Source organism: Gymnoscopelus microlampas (assembly GCF_963454915.1).
Source record: "Gymnoscopelus microlampas genome assembly, chromosome: 18".
Lineage (NCBI taxonomy): Eukaryota > Metazoa > Chordata > Actinopteri > Myctophiformes > Myctophidae > Gymnoscopelus > Gymnoscopelus microlampas.
In genome coordinates this window covers 47962780-47987779 of record NC_139955.1, presented here as the reverse complement: position 1 = coordinate 47987779, position 25000 = coordinate 47962780, and the positions used below count along the sequence as shown (strand labels likewise).

General features: G+C 41.2%; 1 protein-coding gene across 1 annotated transcript in view; it reads left to right on the top strand.

Moving 5' to 3' along the window:
* LOC311065465 (alpha-1,3-mannosyl-glycoprotein 4-beta-N-acetylglucosaminyltransferase B) overlaps nucleotides 1–25000 on the top strand; it is a 48632-nt gene that overhangs the window by 15897 nt on the left and 7735 nt on the right. Inside the window, exons 5-14 of the mRNA XM_084085828.1 lie at nucleotides 1906–1952; nucleotides 3437–3550; nucleotides 4066–4141; nucleotides 6168–6282; nucleotides 6469–6599; nucleotides 7211–7318; nucleotides 12343–12536; nucleotides 19716–19794; nucleotides 21312–21393; nucleotides 24263–24375. Of these exons, the coding sequence (XP_083941954.1) occupies nucleotides 1906–1952; nucleotides 3437–3550; nucleotides 4066–4141; nucleotides 6168–6282; nucleotides 6469–6599; nucleotides 7211–7318; nucleotides 12343–12536; nucleotides 19716–19794; nucleotides 21312–21393; nucleotides 24263–24375 (1059 nt within the window). The remainder of the gene's footprint in view (nucleotides 1–1905; nucleotides 1953–3436; nucleotides 3551–4065; nucleotides 4142–6167; nucleotides 6283–6468; nucleotides 6600–7210; nucleotides 7319–12342; nucleotides 12537–19715; nucleotides 19795–21311; nucleotides 21394–24262; nucleotides 24376–25000) is intronic.

Sequence of the window (25000 nt, the reverse complement as noted above, 5' to 3'; positions counted from 1 at the left end):
AGAAATACTCTGTTACAAGTAAAAGTCCAGAATTCTAAATTTACTTAAGTAAAAGTACAAACGCATTGATTGATTGATTGATTGATGTACTTTATTTAGTAAGACATGAGAACAACAGTACATGGAAGTACAAATTCACAATACAAGGTCTACTAAACTGGAAGACTCATAAAAGCACTGAGCTTGTTTCAAATGAGTTCCCCATGCACACAAATCATGATGACATATAAGAGACAGACAGATATATGATATATGACAGAGACATATATGACAGAGACATATAGAATGTCATACAATCAGTTTACAGGTTACTGGTATGAAGAGTGAGAAATATGTACAAAAGAAGAAGGAGAGAGGGGGGGGGGTGGTAGGGGGTAGGGCGGTAGGTTAGGACTTGGACAGGGGCCATTTTCCAATTGCAGCCTCCTGAAGGTGTATCTTTAGGGCAGTTTTGAAAGAGAGTAGGGTTTTACACTCCTTTACTCCTTTTGGTAGGGCGTTCCACATTTTTGATGAATAGCATGAGAACGAGTTACTTCCCTTTGTTGAGTTTTGGGATGTTTGGAGCCTTGTTTTTAAGGCCTTGGAGGTGTTGTGATACCACGAGGTGCATGCATAATCGTAATGACCTTGTATGAGGGCCACTGCAAGAGTCTTCAGAGTATTCTTACTGACTAGACGATCAATCCTCCCCAAATAGCGTGTTTTTTTGTGGACCGTTTTGATCGTTTTTTCAGCATTTTTGTCACCAGAGAGGTCAGCCTCCAAGATAGAGCCCAGATAGGTAATTTCGTTTTTTCTTTTGATGATATCATCACCCGCTTTGATCGTGAAACTCTCTGCCTTTCTAAGGTTAGGAGTGGACCCAAAGAGGATGCATTCCGTTTTACCCAGGTGTAATGAAAGCTTGTTGTCGGAGAGCCAGATGCAGATCTTGTTGAGTTCCGAGCTGAGAGTTTTCTCAACCTGCAGCCTGTCCCTGTCCGAGACTAGCAGGGCCGAGTCATCTGCGAACAGGAACAGGTTGCAGTCGCAGGCTGAAGACATGTCATTCACATATATCAGGAACAGTAAGACATCAAAACGTTGACATCAAATATTGAAATATTGACATCAAAACGTACTTAAGTACCAAAAGTAGAAAGTACTCATTATGCAGAATGTCCCGTTTCAAGTTTTCAAATGGATACAATGTATACAAATCTTTGGAAAATAGCAGATCTACAAGCTCACAATGCGTCGCGATGCGACACATTTTCAAATGGCCAAAATGTATATAGGGCTGAAGTGGTGAATGTATGTTTTGTAATAATAATCAAAATCTACAAACTAGTAACTTAAGTTTTCAAATAATTGTAGTGGAGTAAAAGTACAATATTTGTCTCTGAGATGTAGTGGAGTAGAAGTAAAATTACTGAACACTGGAAATACTCCAGTAAAGTAAAAATACCTCAAAATTGTAGTTAAAGGTAGGGTAAGTGATATTTTTTTTTATTTGTTTTGTTAAAAAGGTTAATGTACTATATTCTGATAGTAATTATTGCTACAGAGCGTTTGTGAGGTCACAGGGGTCTCTCCAGCTCTTTAGTAAACACAATATAGTACATGTTCAGGTAGGTGACAACATTTAAGCCAATCAGGAGAGAGAGCACTGAAAATGCATTTTCTGTTTGATAAAGAGCTGGAGAGACATGAAGACTCCTTTTACTGAACACTAGAGTCTATAGCAATGAGTACTATCACAATATAGAGCTATTTAACACTTATTTTAACCAAAGTAAATCACTTACCCTACCATAAGTACAGTACTTGAGTACATGTACTTAGTTACTTTACACCACTGATAATCCAGAACATGTAACTAAAGTCCTGCTTTCTCCTCTTCTCTCTCTTTGTCGTCCTCAGACAGACTCTCAGTATGTGTCCAGCGTTGCAGACACAATAAGCAAGAAGTGAGTTACTTCTCATTTTGCTGCCCTGAGGGCCAGTTTACTGCACGTCTGTCTCTGTTACAAAGTATAGTCCAGGGGTGATGCAACTTTGATGATGGAGAGGGACACTATATTTACACCCTCACTCCAGAGGAACACATTACATATCGGGCAGAAACCTCTTATCTCCGTATTTTAACTTTTTTTTCATAGATTAATGCCGTACTTCGCCATTCTATGCCACACAAAAGTAGCAAAAATAGCCGATCTACAAGCTCAAAACGCGTCGCAGCGCGACGCGTTTTGAGCTTGTAGATCTGCTATTTTTGCTATTTTTGAATTGGTATCCCGATTTATTTTGTGCTAATTTTGAGTTGGAATCCTGAAAAGTAACATTTCTATTTAATTTCAAATGCGTTTAGTTATACTGTATGTTAACTTTATGAATTTAAATACAAATACATTGGACATAAAAAAGACAATAGAATTGTAATACTAGTCATTAAGCTACTAATATAGACTGAAGTAATGAAAGCGGGTCATGTTTGCATGTTTGGAATCATAACAGCTGAAATCAATGATATATCACTATTCTGATATTATCCTGTGGGCCGCATTAAGTGAAGGTGGGGGGGCGCATGTGTGTACTAACTAGTCCATACCCGGTCGGCGCATCCGTGGGGGGATATGCGCACATGATCTGGCAACCCGGGAGGCAGTTCGTCCCATAGCTGGGCAGGCCCCGTAACCATGGCGACATTCTTTTACACAAAAACGCGAATTAACAGCTGAGATTTGGTGAAATCGGTAAAACGGAACTTCGCAGTTCCTTGCACATGGTAATGGGCAATGGCTGTGTGCAAATGCAGATCAATTATAGGAGGATTATAGGAGGATGGGGCAAACTATTCAAATCCAGTATTTAGTGGTCAAAGTATAAATACTTCTGGTCAAATATTACTCCCACTACAAGTGAAAGTTACTCTACTGTCACATTTGTGCTTGAGTTAAAGTACTTGAGAACTTGCTCTTACAAATACAGAGTATTCAGTTCAAAACAATACATTATAAATACCTAAAACAACTTTACTAAATTAAAACAAAACACCAGGCTTGACAAAGAAACCATGTATTTCAATCCAATGAGACCAAGTCTAGACCCAGACTCTGCTCCTCATTAACCATCCCTTTAGACAAGATTTAACAGAATCATAGGAACTGTTACTCTTAACTCTTTAAGACCGGGAACGCATCTGTGTCACTTTAGATTTCTTTGGCTATAAAATATTGATTTATTTGTTTTAAGATTTTTTTTTTAAACTTAGGATTTAGACTTTTTTTTTTAAAGAATCGCCTCAGATGGGTTAAGGTCTGCAGGTTAACCCTTTCCATTCCATGATGGCTGGCTGTTGTTACAGTTTCCAGAAGGAGGTGCAGTCAGGCCTGGTGGAGGACCACCTCCACCAGGCCCTCCCCCTCCCCTCATTAATACTGTTGTGTTACAGTTTCCAGAAGGAGGTGCAGTCAGGCCTGTTGGAGGTGGTCTCCCCCTCCCCTCATTATTACCCTAACCTCACCAACCTCCCAGAGACCTTTGGAGACTCCAAGGACAGAGTCAAGTGAGTAAACCGTCTTTTAAACCCATTTAGAACGGGAACGCATCTGTGTGTCCTTTTTAGATTTATTTTGGCCATTACATTTTTTTTTGCAGATCTACAAGCTAATAGCGCGCCACCGAGTGCCGCGCTATTAGCTTGTAGATCTGCTATTTAAGATTAAGAAATCGTGAAAATGTGCAGCACACAGCTATTTTCACTTTATCTGTGGAGTTAAACTAAATGTAATGACTCAACATTTCCAAGTGCTTATCAGGCCGGGTGGGGGGTCCCCAGTTCAAATATGATTATTATGGGGGGTCACGGCCTGAAAAGGTTGAGAACCACTGGCTTATAGTATGATGATGATGATGATGATGTCTCTGTATGAATTGTGTGTGTGTGTGTGTGTGTGTGTGTGTGTGTGTGTGTGTGTGTGTGTGTGTGTGTGTGTGTGTGTGTGTGTGTGTGTGTGTGTGTGTGTGTGTGTGTGTGTGTGTGTGTGTGTGTGTGTGTGTGTGTGTGTCTTGTGTGTGTAGATGGAGAACCAAACAGAACCTGGACTACAGTTTCCTCATGCTCTACGTTCAGGACAGAGGAGTTTATTATGTTCAGGTTAGGATTCATGATGTTCACACACATGAAGCTGGTTTACCATTGGGTCCTGGACTGACCTTTTACACATTTTTACCAGTGAACAACTGTTACTCTGTTACTGTCCCTGTACGAACCCTGGTCACACACACACACACACACACACACACACACACACACACACACACACACACACACACACACACACACACACGCACACACACTTACTTGGGAAATGTAAGCTTGGAGTGCAAGCATCGCCCTCGTATTGTTTTGCAAAGTGACAATGAACTTGAACGTGAACTTCCTTAATCCGGATTTAGACTCCCTACTGGCGCGGACACCGAAAACAGCAGATCTACAAGCTCACAACGCGCCGTGGCGCGACGCGTTGTAGAGCTTGTAGATCTGCTGTTTTCTGTGTTTTCTTTGTTTAAGCGTCACACAGAGAGATGGGAGGAGAAACACACCCCTAAGGGTCTTTTGGAAGGCGACACCACACCTACATGAAGACAGGTTGTTTTTTCAGCCACAGAGGAATAGAAGGGTAAAGGTGGGGTTAGGGTGTGACGGTTTAGGGCGAACCTAATCTATAAAGTAACTAAGTACATTTACTCAAGTACTGTACTTAAGTAACATTCTGAGGTATTTTTTACTTTACTGGAGTATTTCCAATTTTCAGTACTTTTACTTCTACTCCACTACGCCTCAGAGGCAAACTTGGTACTTTTACTCCACTACAATTATTATTTTATTTATAATTTTATAATTATTTTATTTCGATTATTATTACAAAACACATTACCCACTTCAGCTTTATATACATTTCGGCCATTGATGCGACGCATTGTGAGCTTGTAGATCTGCTATTTTCACCTGTCACTATGAACGTCAGATCTCACAAAAAAAAAAAAAACGATTAAAATACACGATTTAGCGCAAGGACCATACAGGTCATGTAGGTGTGTGTTTTTAGCTGTGGCGGACCCTTGATGAAGACATTTTTTCTACTGTACCATTCATCCTAGGATATCATAACATCACAGAAAAGGTAAGAAAACCGTGGGGCAAAATTCCCTTTAAAGGAGAACTTTGGACTAAAGTTTTATTACCTTTTCTATGATGTTATGATATCTTAGGATGAATGGTACAGTAGAAAAATGTCATAACTCCACCCCTGGTCCGCCACAGCTTAAAAGCCCTGTAAGCTGCCTCATTCACTAGAATGGGGAATCTCACTTACAGTTGAAGCGGATAGGCCTTAGGTTAGATCACATATTTGAATAGCTTTTTTTTTTTTTTTTTTTGGTGAGATCTGATGTTCATAGTGACAGAACACTATGCAACCAAAAAAAAACAAAACAAAAAAAAACAGAAGTCTCGCTAGACGAGATTGAAATCTCGTCTAGCGAGACTCCTGTTTTTTTTTGCACAGTGTTCTGTCACTATGAACATCAGATCTCTCACAAAAAAACAAAAAAAAAAGCTATTCAAATATGTGATCTAACCTAAGGCCTATCCGCGCACCTTTTTAAGCTGTGGCGGACCAGGGGTGGAGTTATGTGTTCTACTGTACCATTCATCCTAAGATATCATAACATCATAGAAAAGGTAATAAAACTTTAGTCCAAAATTCTCCTTTAAGTAGGGCTGAAGTGGTTAACCTTTGTTTTGTAATAATAATCAAAATCTACAAAGTAACTAAAGTTGTAACTAAAATGATTGTAGTGGAGTAAAAAGTACAATATTTAAAATAAAATAGAAAATAAACAATTAATTAAAATTAAATTAAAGTTAATTCTTCTAGTAACTATGGTTACTAGAACTGAGGTACTAAGATTAAGGTTATCTCCAAGCTAATAGAAACGACAGCCTTTCTATTATGCTGAAATAGAAGCCATCGTTCTTACATCAATTAAAACATAAATATAAAGCTGTGCGTGTTTGCGTTTGCACGTGTGTGTGTGTGTGTGTGTGTGTGTGTGTGCGTGTGTGTGTGTGTGCGCGTGTTTGCGTGTTTGCGTGTGTGTGTGTGTGTGTGTTCCAGCTAGAAGATGACATCATAGCAAAGGCCGATTACTTCAGCACAATGAAGAACTACGCTGCCCAGCATGCATCGGGCCCCTGGCTCTTCCTGGAGTTCTCCCAGCTTGGATTCATAGGTACACACACACACACACACACACACACACACACACACACACACACACACACACACACACACACACACACACACACACACACACACACACACACACACACACACACACACACACACACACACACACACACACACACCAAAAAAAAATGGTCACAAACATCTATCATTCATTGTGTTATTCCTCCAGGCAAGATGTTCAGAACCCGGGACCTTCCCATGGTGGCCCAGTTCTTCCTGATGTTCCACAGAGACAAGCCCATTGATTGGCTGTTGGATCACATCCTGTGGGTGAAAGCCTGCAACCCTGAGAAAGACGCAGTGAGTCTCCTCTTCTCTGTTGGGATTCAGAATGATGGCCGCCCTATATTATGTATCTCTCTGCTCTTTACTGTCTGTATCTTTGTTTCATCCTTAACCGCGGTGCTGCAACTACTCTATATCAGTGGTTCTCAACCTGTGGGTCAGGACCCCCAGGGTTTTTGGGGGTCCCCAGATGACAGTGAAGTGATAATGCAAGGACTTTTAAGACCTTTTTAATACCTCACAAAGAAAGAAAAGAAAAAAGACCATCACTGCATCAAAAGTAATCAACAGACTACACTATAAAAACTCGTCAAACATTGGCCAAATTGTCAAATAATATAAGGAAGGGGCAACAGTTGTGAAAATAGCAGATCTACAAGTTCAAAACGCCTAAAGCGAGGCGTTGTGAGCTTGTAGATCTGCTATTTTCACAATTGTTATCTAGAGTCAAACTAAATGTAATGCCTCAACTCCTACATACCAAGTGCTTGTCAGGGTGGGGGGTCCCCAGTTCAAATAATATGATTATTTTGGGCGGTCACGGCTTGAAAAGGTTGAGAACCTCTTCTCTGTATGACCAGTGCATTTCCATGTGGAATAATGAAGGTGTGTGTGTGTCTTTGCAGAAAGACTGTACCATACAGAAGGCCCGTCTCAAACAGAGGTACAAGCCCTCACTCTTCCAACATGTGGGTCTACACTCCTCTCTGCCTGGGAAGATGCAACCACTCCAGGTACAGTATATACGTCCATCCTTGCTCTCACTCTGTCACTCTGTCACTCTGTCACTCTTACTAACCACGTGGATTAAAGTTCTCCGTCATCAGTGCGTGCCGTGTGACATTTCCCCTGTTCTACTCAAAATATAGAACATCACCAAACCCAGTACTGTTTATTTTTTTTCATAAAAATGTCAACTTTTTGTTGATTTTGCTATTTTTATTAAGAAGAAATCCGGATCCGGATCTTCAAATGGTAAAATCAGCATGAAGTTGATACTTTTATTTAAAAAATAAACACTACTGGGTTTGGTGATGTTCTATATTGTCTGAATCATCTTTGTTTGTGTTTGTTTACGGGCTAAAAGAGTGACTTCTGAGAGCTGTTTCACCGTACGATGTAAGTCAATGAGGAGCATATTTTTAATCATCAATGTGTAATCAATGGATTTGATTTCTTGTCCACCTTTGGAGTTACATCATGGCAAGGTAACTACTCAACCCAAACCTCTACTAAAGTGGTCTTGCCCTTTAAAAGGATCCCTGGCTAATAAGCCAAATATGCCTTAATACATTATAATTGTCCTCTATAACTAAAATGTAAAATTTAAATTAATACATTTATTTTAGAAATAGTTCATCTTTCACTCAATAGGGGCAATGCCCGTCACAAGTTGATGATGTCATCTGTCCATGTGTGGTATAGCCCTATGGAATGTATGGAATGCATGTGAAATAAATACCAACTTAATACTTCCTAATTATTAATATATATATATGAGCATCAAATCAATATTTTAAATGTTTTATTTGCACATGCATTCCATAAATGGCATAGGGCTAGACCACACATGGACAGATGACATCATCAACTGTCCCTCTTGAGTGAAAGAGGAACTGTTTCTAAAATAAATACAATATTTAAGGTGTTTAAAAAAAAAGTACTTTAGTTATACAGGGCAATTATAATGTTTTGAGGCATATTTGGCTTATTAGCCAGGGATCCTTTTCACAAGGCCAATATATTTTTGCAGTACAATGAATTGGCGTAACGCGACCACTTTTGGACTCATGTAGGTGGAAACAGGGACATTTCACATGAGCCCCACGATTAGACGTCATATGAACACCCTGAACGAGGCTGTTTTAGACGACTAACGGACATGAAAGAGAACCTACACACCATGTGATGTCACTAAGTGACCTACTTAGTGACATCACGAGGTGATGGCACTAAGTAGGTCACTGACTGTCAACCACATGTAATGTGGAGGTTTGAATGACACCCTGAATGACACCCTAATGACACCCTGCACCCACTGTGGCCTCTGTGTGGCAGGGTGAGATACCTCTGACATACAGCCATAGGTTAACCCATTAACTCATTCACTGCCAGCATTAAAACATCGTTTTTCATCCCCATGCCAGCTTTTTTTTAACCTTTTTATATTGACGATTCACGGAGACCCACGGGCGGCGCCCTCTATCCACCAGAACAAACAGTGTGTAACCACGATCAGCCATTTTGTTGCTACCGGCCGTTGAATAAGGCTTGTTTTCACCCAAAAAAATCTGAGCTACATGTTTTACTACAACTTTTAACATAGGAGTCAAGGGATCATTCCTTAGTTGTGTTTTTGAAAAAGCTGTTAGGATTTAGAAGACATTTGTAGAATCCCCAGAAGCAAAGATTTAAGTTTACAATGTTTGCTTTGAAAAGATATATATACTCAAAGATTTGCACACATTTTCACAGTTTAAAAAAAATATAGCAGATCTACAAGCTCATACATAGTGCGGCACTACTATGAGCTTGTAGATCTGCTGTTTTTGAATAGCCAAAGAAATCTAAAAATGACACAGATTATTTCCCTGTCTAAATGGGTTAAAGGTGAGGTACGTGATACAAAGGTTTTGTTAAAAGGTTAGATTACTATCACTATATTGTGATAGTAATCATTAGTAACAGTAGTCTACATGTCTCTACAGCTCTTAAATAAACAGAAAATACATTTTCAGGTGGGTTGCACATTTTAAGCCAATCAGGAAAGAGTTACTGTTTATCAGCTTAAAATACAGTTCTGATTCTGTCTGCTCATTTCTTCGTGTCATGTCTTCCAATTTCACGTGTTTAATCAAAGTCCTTTAATCAAATCAAATTAAAGTGTGAGTTATCTCTCCTGCATGGATAAAATTGATATCTCGACGTGAAAATGTGTTTTCAGCTTACCATCTGGAGAGACAAGGAGACTCCTGTTACTGAACAAACACTTTGAATACTATCACAATATAGAGCTATTTAATACTTATTTGAATTTTTTTCCCCTATGGATTAGTCACCCCATGGAGACTTGAATTCATGGATATTTTTTAGTTTTTGTCTCATTACTAAGACAATAATTTGATGACCGGCGGACCGGTAGGCAGCGGTTCGGGTAGGAGAGACAAAGGAGACTCTTTGTGTCTCCTAACGGAACATCAAATTAGCGTCTTAGGAATGAGACAAAAACTAAAAAAATATCCATGAATTCAAGTCTCCATGGGGTGACTGATCGAAAGTCATTTTGGGGGTGAACTATCCCTTTAGCACAGAACTAACTGAACAGTGTTAAAGAAATTAAAAAAAGAAACAGAAAAAAATACTAGATTTATGTTGGCTACAAACCAGCGCGCGCACACATACACACGTACACACACACACACACACGCGCGCGCACACACACACACACACACACACACACACACACACACACACACACACACACACACACACACACACACACACACACACACACACACACACACGCACACGCACACAGTGTTATCAGAACACCTGCAGATATGTCTGTAGGCTTTTGAGTGAAACTTCCCACGAGTGGCTTAAACCTCAAGGCCACCAGACATGAAAACACAGCATGTTGTAGCTTTCCCACGGACACCGTGAGACCTCGCGAGTACACGTTTTTTAATCGTCTCAACTTAGGATTTATCGCCTCAACTCTCTGACGCGTACATGCACACGAATACCTTTATTTACTGGGAATAAAAAGCAGTTTGACACAGTTAAAAGTGTGTGCTGTTTAAAGGGCTAGACCGCTTCGGTAGAGGTTTAGGTTGTGTAGTTACTTTGCCATGATGGAACTCCCAACGGTGGGCAAGAAATCTAAAATAGTTCTGCTCCGTTGACTAGAAATGTATCATTCAAAATATGCTCCTCATTGACTTACATTATACAGTGAAGAGGCTCTTTTAGTCCATAAACGAACGCAAAACAAGCTGATTCTGACAATATGGAACATCACCAAACCCAGTACTATTATATAAAAATGTAATTAAAAAGTTAACTTTCTGTTGATTTTGCTATTTTTATTAGGAAGTAAACCCAGACCAGATCCGCAGGTCTGGATCTTAAAATAGTAAAAAGCTGTGAGCTTGTAGATATTAGGGGTGCTGTAGTAGGAGGTACATTTTTTGCATGTGGGGGTGGGGGGGGGGGGGGGGGGGATCACTGCACACAGGCACTGTGGACAGCAAAACACTGTTCTTAAATCCCCCATGTCGTGACGAAAAATCTATGAAAAGCAGCCCGGAGACCACTGCTGCTATCTGAGCTTCTTTAAAAGGTTTACTCTTCATTTGACATGAAGCCTAGAGTGTTATGATAATATGATAACACCACCGCAAAGCCAAAGGATTTAGGCTACATTTTGGCAAACAATTTCTTTATTCTCAAATGATGCATAGCCTGCAGGCAACTGACTAACGTGTCACGTTTACTCGGGGAGCATACCTCTAGTCAGGCTACATACACACCTGTTCACCCCACATGAGCATACCTCTAGTCAGGCTACAAACACACCTGTTCACCCCACATGAGCATACCTCTAGTCAGGCTACATACACACCTGTTCACCCCACATGAGCATACCTCTAGTCAGGCTACATACACACCTGTTCACCCCACATGAGCATACCTCTAGTCAGGCTACATACACACCTGTTCACCCCACATGAGCATACCTCTAGTCAGGCTACATACACACCTGTTCACCCCACATGAGCATACCTCTAGTCAGGCTACATACACACCTGTTTACTTCACCCCACATGAGCATACCTCTAGTCAGGCTACAAACACACATATTCACTCCACAGGTACCGTCACTGATCCACTAAACAAAACACTGCAATTAGTGTCACAAACTATCATAACATGCTATTGCGCACAAAGAATGCCCTAACATGGCAATGAGGTGTAATCAAATGACACAAACCTAATACAGTAGCAAGCAACTACACACATCAAATTTTTCTTTCATTTTACACAAAATCCTCCCCAATATTATTTTAGATCAACAACACACACATGATGCTTTGGATAAAAGCGTCTGCTAAATGACTGTAATGTAATGTAATGCAAAAAGGTTTTAATGCGTTGACCTACAGTAAAATGGTGACTTATAATTCCCTTACAAAACATTTTCAACCCTGATCCCTAGGGCATTGATTCTCAAAAGAGTTAAATTAACATTGATTTTACAATATAAATTGGGGTCTCAGAGATAGAAATGCCATTAAATTGGGGTCCGTAGCCCTAATGCATGTCAAACTGGGTGTCTTTCAAATTAAAATGGTTGAGAATCACTGCTAGAGCCGTAAAAATCTTCTCTTATGGGGGTCCCTGGCATATCTTTTCAAATGGGGGTCCGCGGGCTAATAGGTGTCAATTTGGGGGTCCTTGACATGAAACAGTTTGAGAACCACTGCCCTTGGGGGTGCTGTCGCACTCTCAGCACCCCTACTTCCCACGGCTATGTAGATATGCTATTTTTTCTGGCCTTGATGCTCACAGTTAAAATGACCCAATTTTTGGTTTAATAAAATCGACGTCCTAAAACGTTGATGTCCTATATCAAAGTATAGTAATATGTGTGTGTGTGTGCGTGTGCGTGTGCGTGTGCGTGCGCGTGCGCGTGCGCGTGCGTGCGTGCGTGCGTATGTGCGTATGTGCGTCTGTGTCTGTGTGCGTGTGTGGTCAGGATAAAGACTTTGGGAAGCAGACCTTGTTCCAGGCCCACAGTAACCCCCCTGCGGAGCTGGACAGCACGCTGACCCACTACCAGCAGCACAGCCTGGAGCGGGCCTACCGGGGACTGGACTTCTTCTGGGCTCTGACCCCCCTCAGGGGAGACCACATCCTCATCCGCTTCACCCAGCCCACCCTCGTCACAGGGTCAGTGCGCTATCCTCTATATACCCAGCCCACCCATCAGGGTTGATTTTGACAGCACATTTTGTTGTGGTTTTAGTCCTAGTCTTTTGAATAAAATTCCGTTTAGTTTTAGTCATATTTTAGTTGACTAAATATCATCAGATTATAGTCGACTAAATCTACAGTTGATTTAGTCGACTATAATGTATTCTGGCGGTGCCTTGATGGCGTCATAATGGCTGATTTTACACTTGCTGAAAATAGCAGATCTACAAGCTCACAACACGTTGCGCTGCGACGTGTTGTGAGCTTGTAGATCTGCTATTTTCAGAGCGCAACACCCGAGCGCAACCAAACTTAAAACGTCTTTTCTTTTTAGTTCTACTGGATCTCTTCTCCACTAGATCCCTCACTAACATTTTAGTCTAGTTTTTATTTGTTGACGAAATTGTCAATATATTTAGTCTTAGTTTTAGTAGCTTGTGTTTTATCGTAGCTTAGTTACGGGGCCAGAGCTCAGCTCTGGACCTGTTTTGTTATTGGCATTATTCTGTCACTTCTGCCACTTTTCGCAGTTCTGGCTGAATCGTGCTGTCGCTTTTTACGAAACTCGGCCATATGGTAGATGGTCATGAAAAACGATCAAGAAATAATTCTCACACTCATTCGTCAAAAGGTGGCGCTATAGCACTCAATTGAATGCCCTGTTTGACCTACAGCCATGAAACTTGGATACACATATGCGTCTCCTCATGCTGAACAACTTTCACCCTCTGACTTTTGACCTCTGACCTTTAGATCTCCCACCATTTTGAATTATATGAAAAACTCCTATATGAAAAATCTCCTCCTGGGATTTTTGAGTAATCTGCACAAAACTTTTTACACACGAACTTTGGACCTATGCTGACAAAACGATGCAGCGGATCCTTAACAATTGCATGTGCAATTGTTAAGGATAACCTGAAATGCTTATTTGAGATTATGTTTTTTCAATGTATGACATACTTCATTCTGAAAATAGACGATCTACAATCTCACAACTTTTCAGATAGCAATATGTTTCTGAGCTTGTAGATACTTTCACTAGTTTTGGTTCCGAGGAGACGTACAATTTATCCATTGGTAAATGGTTTGTGAACGAGTGATCTTAGTGTTAGTGAAACAGGGGCTTGGTTCATGACAGAAGGCAAAAGTTTATGATCTTCAACAGACAACTTCAGCCTGGACAAAGCTGTAGCACTACAGGTCGCGTCTCAGCCTGTTAGTGACAACAAATGCAAAGTTAATAACTGTGACATCATACAGAGGCAGTGGTGGATCCCGAGCGGGCTTAGTGGCCCCAGGGCCAGGGGCGGCCCTCTAGAATAATGGGCCGACTGATCCACTGTTCCAGAGCCCGAGTCCGACCCTTAATTAAATTAAAACTAAATAGGCCGTCCAGCTCTCGTCTATTGAATTTGTATTTTTTTCCCTGTGTCCGTCCGTCTGTCTGTCAGCAGCTAATCTCCGGCACCGTTGGCCCGGTCACTGCGAAACTGTGCACACCCACTCCCTGGATGCCAATTCAGAACCCCTTTTTTTCAGTTTGGTCTGTTATAGCGCCACCAGGAGGCCGATTTGTGCAAAACATGTTTGGATATTACCCCAATAGATTTTGTCCAAACATCACACAAATCGGTACACAGTATCTCTATAGTCATGTGAGCAACAAGGATCTACCCAATTTCCCATATTCCATCCTGATTGCCTAAGATTGGCTTCCAAAGTTTGCAGGCTTGGTTCGTTTTGAACAAAATGCCTCAAATCATGAACGCAGCATGCAATATCCGTGAAATATTGCGCGTACATTCCCACTATGCCGGGGAAGAAATGCCACTTGAACATTTTCAAATCAGCTTCATGGTGGTGCTATAACATGTCCGTGTCGCGTTTTTACCTATAACTGCACCGATCTGTGTGAGACTTTGCACGCACACTCCCTATAGAGGCCAAGGAAAAATCTTTGCCCTGCATTTTTTGGAACCCCTGTTTTGTTGTGGGTACTTGTATTGTTGTGGAGCATTTCCTATAACAAAGTATAGATAGCCTACACCCTACAGTAGTGTCATTGCTGTAACTTGGTATCTGGAATGTGATGCTGTTGCTGCAGGGTGAACTATGGGTATCATATAGTATAATGGATGTCTTTTAGCCGCCCCACCCAAAATCACCGCCAGCCGCTACTGAAACTATGCATATGATAAAGAACTCACACACAACAAAGCGATGACAGCGTTTAACGTTCGCATGATAGAAACAGAACATGATCTGAGGACTGAAATGAGACGAAGCCTCAGTGTCCAATGATAAGCTTTTATTGTACACATCTGTTCTAAAGAGGATGCCCACACCCCTGCCATGCCCACACCCCTGCCCGACCACTCCGGTCTGCCACCTCGGGGCGACTGATTCCCCCTTCTGGTCGATCGACACGGTCACGACTCTTTTCTGTTCTGGCCCCACAGTGGTGGAATGAACTTCCCACTGATGTCAGGACAGCAGAGTCACTGATGTCAGGACAGCAGAGACACTGATGTCAGGACAGTAGAGTCACTGATGTCAGGACAGCAGAGTCACTGATGTCAGGACAGCAGAGTCACTGATGTCAGGACAGCAGAGACACTGCCCATCTTTCGCCGCAGGCTGAAAACCCACCTCTTCAGGAAACACTACCTTTCCTCTTTGCCTGGCCTACTTGTAATTAACTAGTTGTACGAATGCTTGTTTTATTGTTGAATTGTTTATTGGATCTTGTTTAGTCAATACAATTATTTGTTTTAGCTCCTGCTCATTTGATTTAGCTATTTTGTCTCATCTGTTTAAGGAAATAGGTATCTGATATATTGCACTTTTACCTTAGCGCTAGGTATGCTCCTGGTTGCTTGTTTTTGCAGAAAATGCACTTATAACCTCTGGTGATTAGTAGTTTTCGTTCCCTACCTATGTTGAATGCACTTATTGTAAGTCGCTTTGGATAAAAAGCTCTGCTAAATGACTGTAATGTAATGTAATGATACAATCATTGCTGTCAGTCAGAAACCTTTTATCTCCATATTTTATATGTCCTACACTTCATCATACTACAGTGTCACACAAAAGTAGCAAAAATAGCGAATCTACAAGCTCTTGTAGATTGGCTATTTTAGCTACTTTTGATTTAGTTTTATGTGAAAGTGGTTACAATTTACAATGTAGGCATTTATCAGACTCTCTTTATCCAGAGTGACTTATAGTAAACAAGTTAAACTAATACATAGAATGTAGAGAGACAGTGTAGTGTGTCAGTACATTTCCACCTGACAGAGACACATTGAAAAGCTGTTATAATACAGGTTTATTGTGTTAATAATACGGGTTTATTGTTGATGATACAGGTGCAGGAGATGAACGATTAAGTGACACTGAGATCAGTGGTAATTGTTGCCAGGACCGGTTCCATCTGGTCTGGATGGAGCCCTGAGGCCACAAACCAAGCCACGCCAACACTATAGTTGTGTGTCTATCATACTCACCACTACACAACACTATAGTTGTGTGTCTATCACACTCACCACTACACAACACTAGTTGTGTGTCTATCACACTCACCACTACACAACACTATAGTTGTGTGTCTATCACACTCACCACTACACAACACTATAGGTGTGTGTCTATCACACTCACCACTACACAACACTATAGTTGTGTGTCTATCACACTCACCACTACACAACACTATAGTTGTGTGTCTATCACACTCACCACTACACAACACTATAGTTGTGTGTCTATCACACTCACCACTACACAACACTATAGTTGTGTGTCTATCACACTCACCACTACACAACACTATAGTTGTGTGTCTATCACACTCACCACTACACAACACTAGTTGTGTGTCTATCACACTCACCACTACACAATATGTGTGTCCGTCCGTATGTATGTCCAATAAACAAACATTGATGACAGCATCAATACGGGGCTCATCAAAGGCACCACTCTCTTCACACAGGGTGTGATTTTTGGGGCGGTGTAGCCGCCCCCTATAAGTGAGTTTTGGACACCGACCAAAACATTTGTGTACCCCCTAACCCTTCCATTGTTAATGCAAATCGATACTTTTTTCATATCAGCCAATCACATTACAGCTAGTGTCATCACCACTATGGAGGTCATTTCAATTAAAGTAGTAGGATTTTAGGCCCAAAAACCCGAAGATGTGTGTACTATGTACCTGATGTCCTCAAAGTCACACATCCAACAAGCTTTGAACTGAGCAGAGATAATGGACAAAGCGTCTTGAAAGCGGCAACTTTCGCCAATTTTCGATGTTAGAGTTTTGGACATTTTCGGCAGTTTTTGTTTTATATCATGGGCTAGGAAGGTCGGACGGCGGCGAGCTGTGATTCTGTGGTTATTGACTGAGAAAAGTACAGTCGTTCTCTGGACGTGGAATATTGGGGAATTTCTGGTCATGAGCAAGTCAGTGAATTTCACATGTATAGAACATGTACCACACACACACACACACACACACACACACACACACACACACACACACACACACACACACACACACACACACACACACACACACACACACACACACACACACACACACACACACACAGAGAGTTATCAGAACACCTGCAGAGGCCTGAAGGCTTTAGAATTAAACTTCCCACGAGTCATAACAGTCCAAGGCCACCTGGCTGCAGTGCATTCTGGGAACTCATTCTGGGAAAAAAATGGGAACAAAAACTAAATGTCTTATTTTTTGCCTCTGGGGGGCTTTTTACCCCCTTTTCTCCTGTAATTTAGCCCTCATGCTAAATTAATTCCTCCCCACACACATTTCTGTGTGAACATGAACATGAGCCAATTTCATAGACACTCGACAAAGCCGGATTGCACCGCGGTGGATTCAAACCCGCGACATCCGCGGTGGTGGGCAGGGACTTTACCACTGCACCACCTGAGCACACCTTTTTTTTTCATAAACATATGAAAATAGCAGATCTACAAGCTCACAACGCGTCGCTTTGTGACGCGTTGTGAGCTTGTAGATCTGCTATTTTCAAATAGCCAAAGAATATACAGTATAGGGCTGAAGTGGTTAATGTATGTTTTATGATAATAATCTAAATCTACAAAGTAACTAGTAACTAAAGTTTTCAAATAATTGTAGTGGAGTAAAAGTACAATATTCGTCTCTGACATGTAGTGGAGTAGAAGTATAGAGCATTGAAAATTGGAAATACTCCTGTAGTAGTAAAACATACCTCAAGATTTTACTTTAGTACAGTACTTGAGTACATGTACTTAGTTACTGTTACTGCTTGTCAGTACTAGGCCAGTGGCTTGTACAGGATTGTACTTTTAGAATCTCTATGATATTTTGTGTGTTGCTATGATTGGCGTAGATCATACATGGGCAACTGGTGGCCCGGGGTCCACATGCGCCCCCCACCTTCACTTAATGCAGGCCGCATGTTAATATCAGAATACTGATTATATTATTGATTTCAGCTGTTACAATTCCAAACATGCAAACATGACCCGCTTTAATGACTTCAGTCTATATTAGTAGCTTAATGACTATTATTACATTTCTATTGTATTTTTTATGTCCAATGTATTTGTATTCATACAAATGCATTTGAAATTAAATAAAAATGTTACTTTTCAGGATTCCAATTCAAAAATAGCAAAAATAAATTCTGGATTCCAATTCAAAAATAGCAAAAAGTAGCAGATCTACAAGCTCAAAACGCGTCGCGCTGCGACGCGTTTTGAGCTTGTAGATCTGCTATTTTTGCTACTTTTGAGTGACATAGAATATACGGAAAAAGTAAAAATACGGAGATAAGAGGTGTCTGCCCAACAGTATATGTAATGTGTTCCTCTGGAGTGAGGGTGGAAATATAGTGTCCCTCTACATCATCAAAGTTGCATCACCCCTGGCGTAGACGCTCTGCTAAACTAAAACAACACAAAGTTGAGCTGACTTCAACTTCTTTCAGCTCCAATGACGCAGTGAAGCGTCAATCAATCAATCATGTATGTTTGTATTTCCTCTCACAGTTCCTGCTCTGTTCTGGAAACAGAGGAACAACTCGCCCTGTCTGTTAACCCGTTCCCTGCATGCTATTTAACCCTGCTTGAGCCAGTGGTTCTCAAAGAGGGGTCCGGGGACCCCCAAAGGTCCTTGTGGGGGGTTCCATGGGGTTCCCAGCAAAATGTGATAATATAGCATATCATTTAACCACTTTGATCCTATATATATATATATCGGCTATGTGAAAATAGCAGATCTATAAGATCACAACGCGTCGCAGATGCGACACGTTGTGTCGCAGTGGCTCAGGGGTAGAGTGGCCAGTAGAGCGGCCGGATTGAGAACCGTGAGGTTTTCAGTTCGATCCCGGGCTCCCCCAGAGTTAGTGTTGAAGTGCCCTTGAGCAAGACACTGAACCCCTAACTGCTCCTGATGAGCAGGTTGGTGCCTTGCATGGTTTCCTCCACCATCGGTGTGTGAATGTGTGTGTGAATGTGTGTGTGAATGTGTGTATCAATGTGTGTGTGAATGTGTGTGTGAATGTGTGTGTGAATGCACCATTTACCATTTGTGAGCTTTCAGGTCTGCTATTCTCAGCTGTTCTCCTCACGGTGACGGAGCATAAATGATCTCCAAGAGGCCGGGCCGAGTGCGCTCTTTTTTTTGCAATTCAGAATATGGTCACCCTTTCAATATACAGATTTTTATTTAGATATTATATTGTTTAGACTGTTGCAATAGGTTATTGGTTTACCTGTGATCCTAGTTTACTGAGACACTACACTGTCTCTCTGTATTCTATGATGACACTACACTGTCTCTCTGTATTCTATGATGACACTACACTGTCTCTCTGTATTCTATGATCCTATAGTTGACTGAGACACTACACTGTCTCTCTGTATTCTATGTATTGTGTTTACCTTGTTTACTGTAAGTCACTCTGGATGAAGTGTCTGATAAATGCATTTGAATACTTTTAATAGTTGTAAATGTAAACAACAAGTGGTACGTTACATAGTAAAATTGTGTGGAAAAAAAAGGTGATTGGACGACTGTTCTAGTCTACTGTTCCAGTACTACTGGTTGTAACTGTACTCTCTGTGTTCCAGGTACATGTTCAGAAGTGGGAACGCCGAGACTCATGGAGATCGTTTCTACAACACAACACTGGAGGTGTTGCCAAGCAACGTGAGTTCATTACTGTGTGTGTGTGTGTGTGTGTGTGTGTGTGTGTGTGTGTGTGTGTGTGTGTGTGTGTGTGTGTGTGTGTGTGTGTGTGTGTGTGCGTGCGTGCGTGTGCGCGCGCGCACTTCAGGTGTCGTTGCCTGACAGGTAAGCAAGAAAAACCACAAACAGGCTATCTACTATCACTCCAATCTGTGTGTGTGTGTGTGTGTGTGTGTGTGTGCGTGTGCGTGCGTGCGTGCACATGTACGTGCGTGTCACCTGACACTCTCCATCACATCATGGATGTAAATTAAAGCCAGTCAGTCATAGAATGGTTACATGTGAGATAAGAGGTAAACATGCTACACAGCTGTGCACTGTTGAGTTACTGATAGCAGCTTTTGTTATACACCAGTAAGGGGGGGGGGGCAAGATTAACAACCACTTACATTATAGGGAGAACATTTAGTTTGCCACCATAGACCACAATGTAATGCTTAAAGGGCCAGACCACTTTGGTAGAGGTTTGGGTTGTGTACAGTAGTAACTCCAAGGGTGGACAAGAAATCAAAAATAATTGCTCCATTGATTAGAAATTGATAATTCTAAATATACTCCTCATTGACTTACATTGTACAGTGAAATAGCTCTCAAAGTCACTCTTTTAGCATGTAAACGAACACAAACAAAGCTGATTCAGACAATATAGAACATCACCAAACCCACTACTGTTTATTTTTTTTATAAAAATGTAGATTTCCTGTTGATTTTACTTTTTGAAGATCCGGATCCAGTCCGGGTTTTCTTCCTCACAAAAATAGCTAAATCAACAGGAAGTTAACATTTTGTATTAAAAAAAATAAACAGTAGTGTGTTTGGTGATGTTCTATATTGTCTGAATCAGCTTTGTTTGTGTTTGGCCTCATTGCTACTGAACACCCTTCACGTCTGTGTGTGGGTTTTACAAATAAAAAGTATTAGAAAGCACTTATGAGTCTGACTAAACCTCCTACTGTAACTCCATTGGATCCTCAAACCTCCTAACTCCAACTCAGTTTGGTCCATCATTGATTAGAATGACGAAGTCTCCACATTTAACGGTCAAAAACCTCCTTACTGCTGAAAAGAAAAACTCATATTTTGGACATAGTTGTTTTCTGCCTGATAGCAGAGATATCTTATGCAGGAAAAGAGACTCAAAGCCTACCATCAGGATAGGATAGGATCTCATCAAATCCGGGAACGCATCTGTGTCACTTTAGATTTCTTTGGCTTTTCAAAAATAGCAGATATACAAGCTCATAGCGCGGCACAGAGTGCCACGCTATGAGCTTGTAGATCTGCTATTTTTGAAAAATTGTGAAAATGTGTGCAAATCTTTGAATACATATTCTACATATGTCTTCTGAGCTTGTAGATCTGCTCTTTTTGAATATCCAAAGTATAAAATAAAATGGTTATGGCTAAAATCTAAAATGACACAGATGCGTTCCCGGGTTAATTTAACATTGTTATAATAACCTGTTCTTCTTCAACAGCAATTTATTAGACATCAAGAGCAGCTGGTTGAGGGTCCGAACCCACGCTACACAGGAACGGAGGACGGCTTCATCATTGTCGGTACTGTCACTCAGTCTAATCAGCACGTGTGTGTGTGTGTGTGTGTGTGTGTGTGTGTGCTGGCAGTGTTATGGAATCTTCTGTACTCTCAACCCATAAAAATGGTTAAACAATGGGTCATATGGAACCATTGTTTGTGAACCACTGTTAAATTACAACCAACGACATGTCGTCTCCACAACTACACACAACTTTCACCGGGAGGGTTTTGGAATAGTTCGAATACACATTACTGTATTAGAACACAGTCTCACACATCACTATGGTGCTCATTACAAAGTCGTTAGGCTGGTTTTATAGCAGAGAGAGAGATGGATGATTCTGCAGAGAGAGAGAGAGACGCAGACAGACAGACAGACAGACAGACAGACAGACAGAGACAAAGAGAGAGAGCGTCACACACGCACGCACGCACGCACGCACGCACGCACGCACGCACGCACGCACGCACGCACGCACGCACGCACGCACGCACGCACGCACGCACACACACACACACACACACACACACACACACACACACACACACACACACACACACACACACACACACACACACACACACACACACACACACACAGAGAGAGAGAGAGTCAGAGATGATGTTAGATTGACAGCAGAGACAGACAGACAGACAGACAGACAGACAGAATGAGGCTCATTGTGGAAGAACAACTTGTAACAGTGACTTTGGGCATTTTCTGTAAAGTGACTTGTAAATATTGGTGGTTGTGGGTTTTTTTGGGCTTGTTTAGTATAGTTGCTTATTTAGGCTTGTTGTCTAATGTTGTTTAAACCAGTGGTTCTCACCCCCCCATGTTGTGCCAGGGACCACTACATCTCAAAGGAAAATATTGTACTTTTACTCCACTACAATTATTTGAAAACTTTAGTTACTAGTTACTTTGCAAATATAAATGATCACATTATAAATCATACATTAACCACTTTAGCCCTATTTTATACATAGGCTATTTAAAAATAGCCGATCTACAAGCTCACAACGTGTCTTGGACGCGTTGTGAGCTTGTAGATCTGCTATTTTCAAACATTTTAGTACTTTTACTCTTGGTACTTTAAGTATATTTTGATACCAATGCTTTTGTGCTTTTACTGAAGTAAATTTAGAATTCCGAACTTTTACTTGTAACGGAGACTTTTACTTGTAACAGTGTTGATACTTTCACTCAAGTAAAACATTTGAGTTATTTTCCCACCACTGGTTGTTTCTTTTGGACTTGTTTTCACAGCTGGTTGCTTATTTATCTTGCAAAATGTCAGAAGCAGCAGAACAGGTGTGAATGAATCAGCTACTTTCACAGAACATGAGTCATGATGAATATAAAGCTCACAGACCTCAAGGCTAATAATACAATACAAGCCCTGTTAGTAGTTTGAAGGCCAGGGTGGATGGATGGGTGGGTGGATGCCAGGACACCAAACTGGTTTTAAGATAAAGAATGTTGGCTTAGTTAATCCTCTCTCCATGCATGTTTACATGTCATGTGTACATAGGGATTAAATATGATATTGTTAAAATATTTTTAAAATTGTAATTAACAAACACTTATGGTGCTTAAAGTTACTGTGTGCATCTGTCTGTCTGTCTGTCTGTCTGTCTGTCTGTCTGTCTGTCTGTGTGTGTCTGTCTGTCTGTCTGTTTTATACAGTATGTGTGTGTGGTCTACAGCAGTGGTTCTCAAACTGTGGGTCATTTTTTGGGGGTCCCCAGATGACTGTGAAGTGGACTTTTAAGACCTTTTTAAAACATAAAAAAAGAAAGAAAGAAAAGAGAAAAAATACCATTACTGCATCAAAAGTAATCAACAAACTATACTATAAAAACTGGTCAAACATCAGGAAAATAGTCCAATAATATAAGAAAGTTTACAATTATTATTTTTTTAATTAGCCGATCTACAAGCTGCGAAGCGGTGTGAGCTTGTAGGCCTGAAAAGGTTGAGAACCCCTGGTCTACAGTCTCTGTTCTGTATGTTTTCTGTCAGGAGAGTTTGAGGATCTGGTCTGTGTGAGGGTCAGATACAGAGGCTAGAGGCAGCACTGTGGTCTACTGTATCTAATGTGTATGTTGTGTGATGTGGTGTGGTGTGGTGTGTGGTGTGGTGTGTTATGTTGTGTGTTATGTGTTATGTTATATGTGTTATGCTATGTTATTACACGGCTTGGTTGAATGCTCGATTCTGATTGGTCAGTCATCGGTCATTATTTCTGGATAATGACCGATGAGCTCAATAACGGACCGCTGTCTAATCAGAGACTCAGAACACCTGCTCATATCAACCTGCGCTGCTTTGTTTTATGCTTTATCCAACATGACAGCCATGTAAACAAACAAACAATGTCATTTACAACTAAACGTTGCTCTCAAGAATGTTTTTGAAAACATTTGAAGTGAGAAATAGACGATGCAATAACCGAAAAGTGATTCTATTTGATCCACTACACTTCCTTGTTTATCGTGGCGCATACGGCGGAATACCAAAACGCTCGCCCCAAAACACAGTCGCCCCGGGGCAAATCCGGCGGTATTACAGGCAAATCGGCGGTATATAGAATGGGGGGCGAGTGTGTTTTGGGGCGAGGTTTTTATTTTATTTCATTTGTTTTCCGAGGCAAACTCCGCCCAGCCCAATACATATGGAATACTTTCATTGCCGTAAGCAAGGAAATACTTCGTCTTGTTGTTACTTTTGGGTAAATGTATTTATGTATTTATTGAGTAGCCGTGTAATAAGCGGGATAATGCATGCGCCTCGGTGGTTAATCGCCCTGTCGGGCTTTAAATTTCAATAATGACTACCTCCCCATGCATTATCCCTTGCTTATGTTATGTTCTGTTCTCTCTCAGGTGAGTTTGAGGACGGTGTGTGTGAGGGTCAGATAGAGACGGTACTGAGGCCCATCTCTGCTCTACGTCTGAAGGTTCATTCTGACTCTGATGTCTGGGTCCTGCTGAGTGAGGTACGTGTGTGTGTGTGTGTGTGTGTGTGTGTGTGTGTGTGTGTGTGTGTGTGTGTGTGTGTGTGTGTGTGTGTGTGTGTGTGTGTGTGTGTGTGTGTGTGTGTGTGTGTGTGTGTGTGTGTGTGTGTGTGTGTGTGTGTGTGTGTGTGTGTGTGTGTGTGTGCGCACAAAAGAGAACCATTAGGTTTTGCTCTGCACCGCCTTCAGCCGCGGTCACAATGAAAACACTTAAACACCACTGTAGGGTTAGGGTACAAACTGTACAAAGCACAACACACACACACACACACACACACACACACACACACACACACACACACACACACACACACACACACACACACACACACGTCAACTACAAATGACAGATTGTTGTCATTGTTTGTCACAGAATGGAGCTTATATTTGCACACATGAGAGAGAGGAGATAAAAGGCTGAGTCATGGTTAGGGCATAGAGTTGCTCGTAGCAGACTAAAGGCCTTTGCACACAGGGTGTGATTAGTCAATCAGTTTTTACCGCATGCGAAAAAACGCACAAATTGAACTGGGTTCTATTGAAAAAAAAACGCATCGCATCGCCGCACGGGGTGTGCATGAGGTCATTGAGAACCATGTGTTCATTT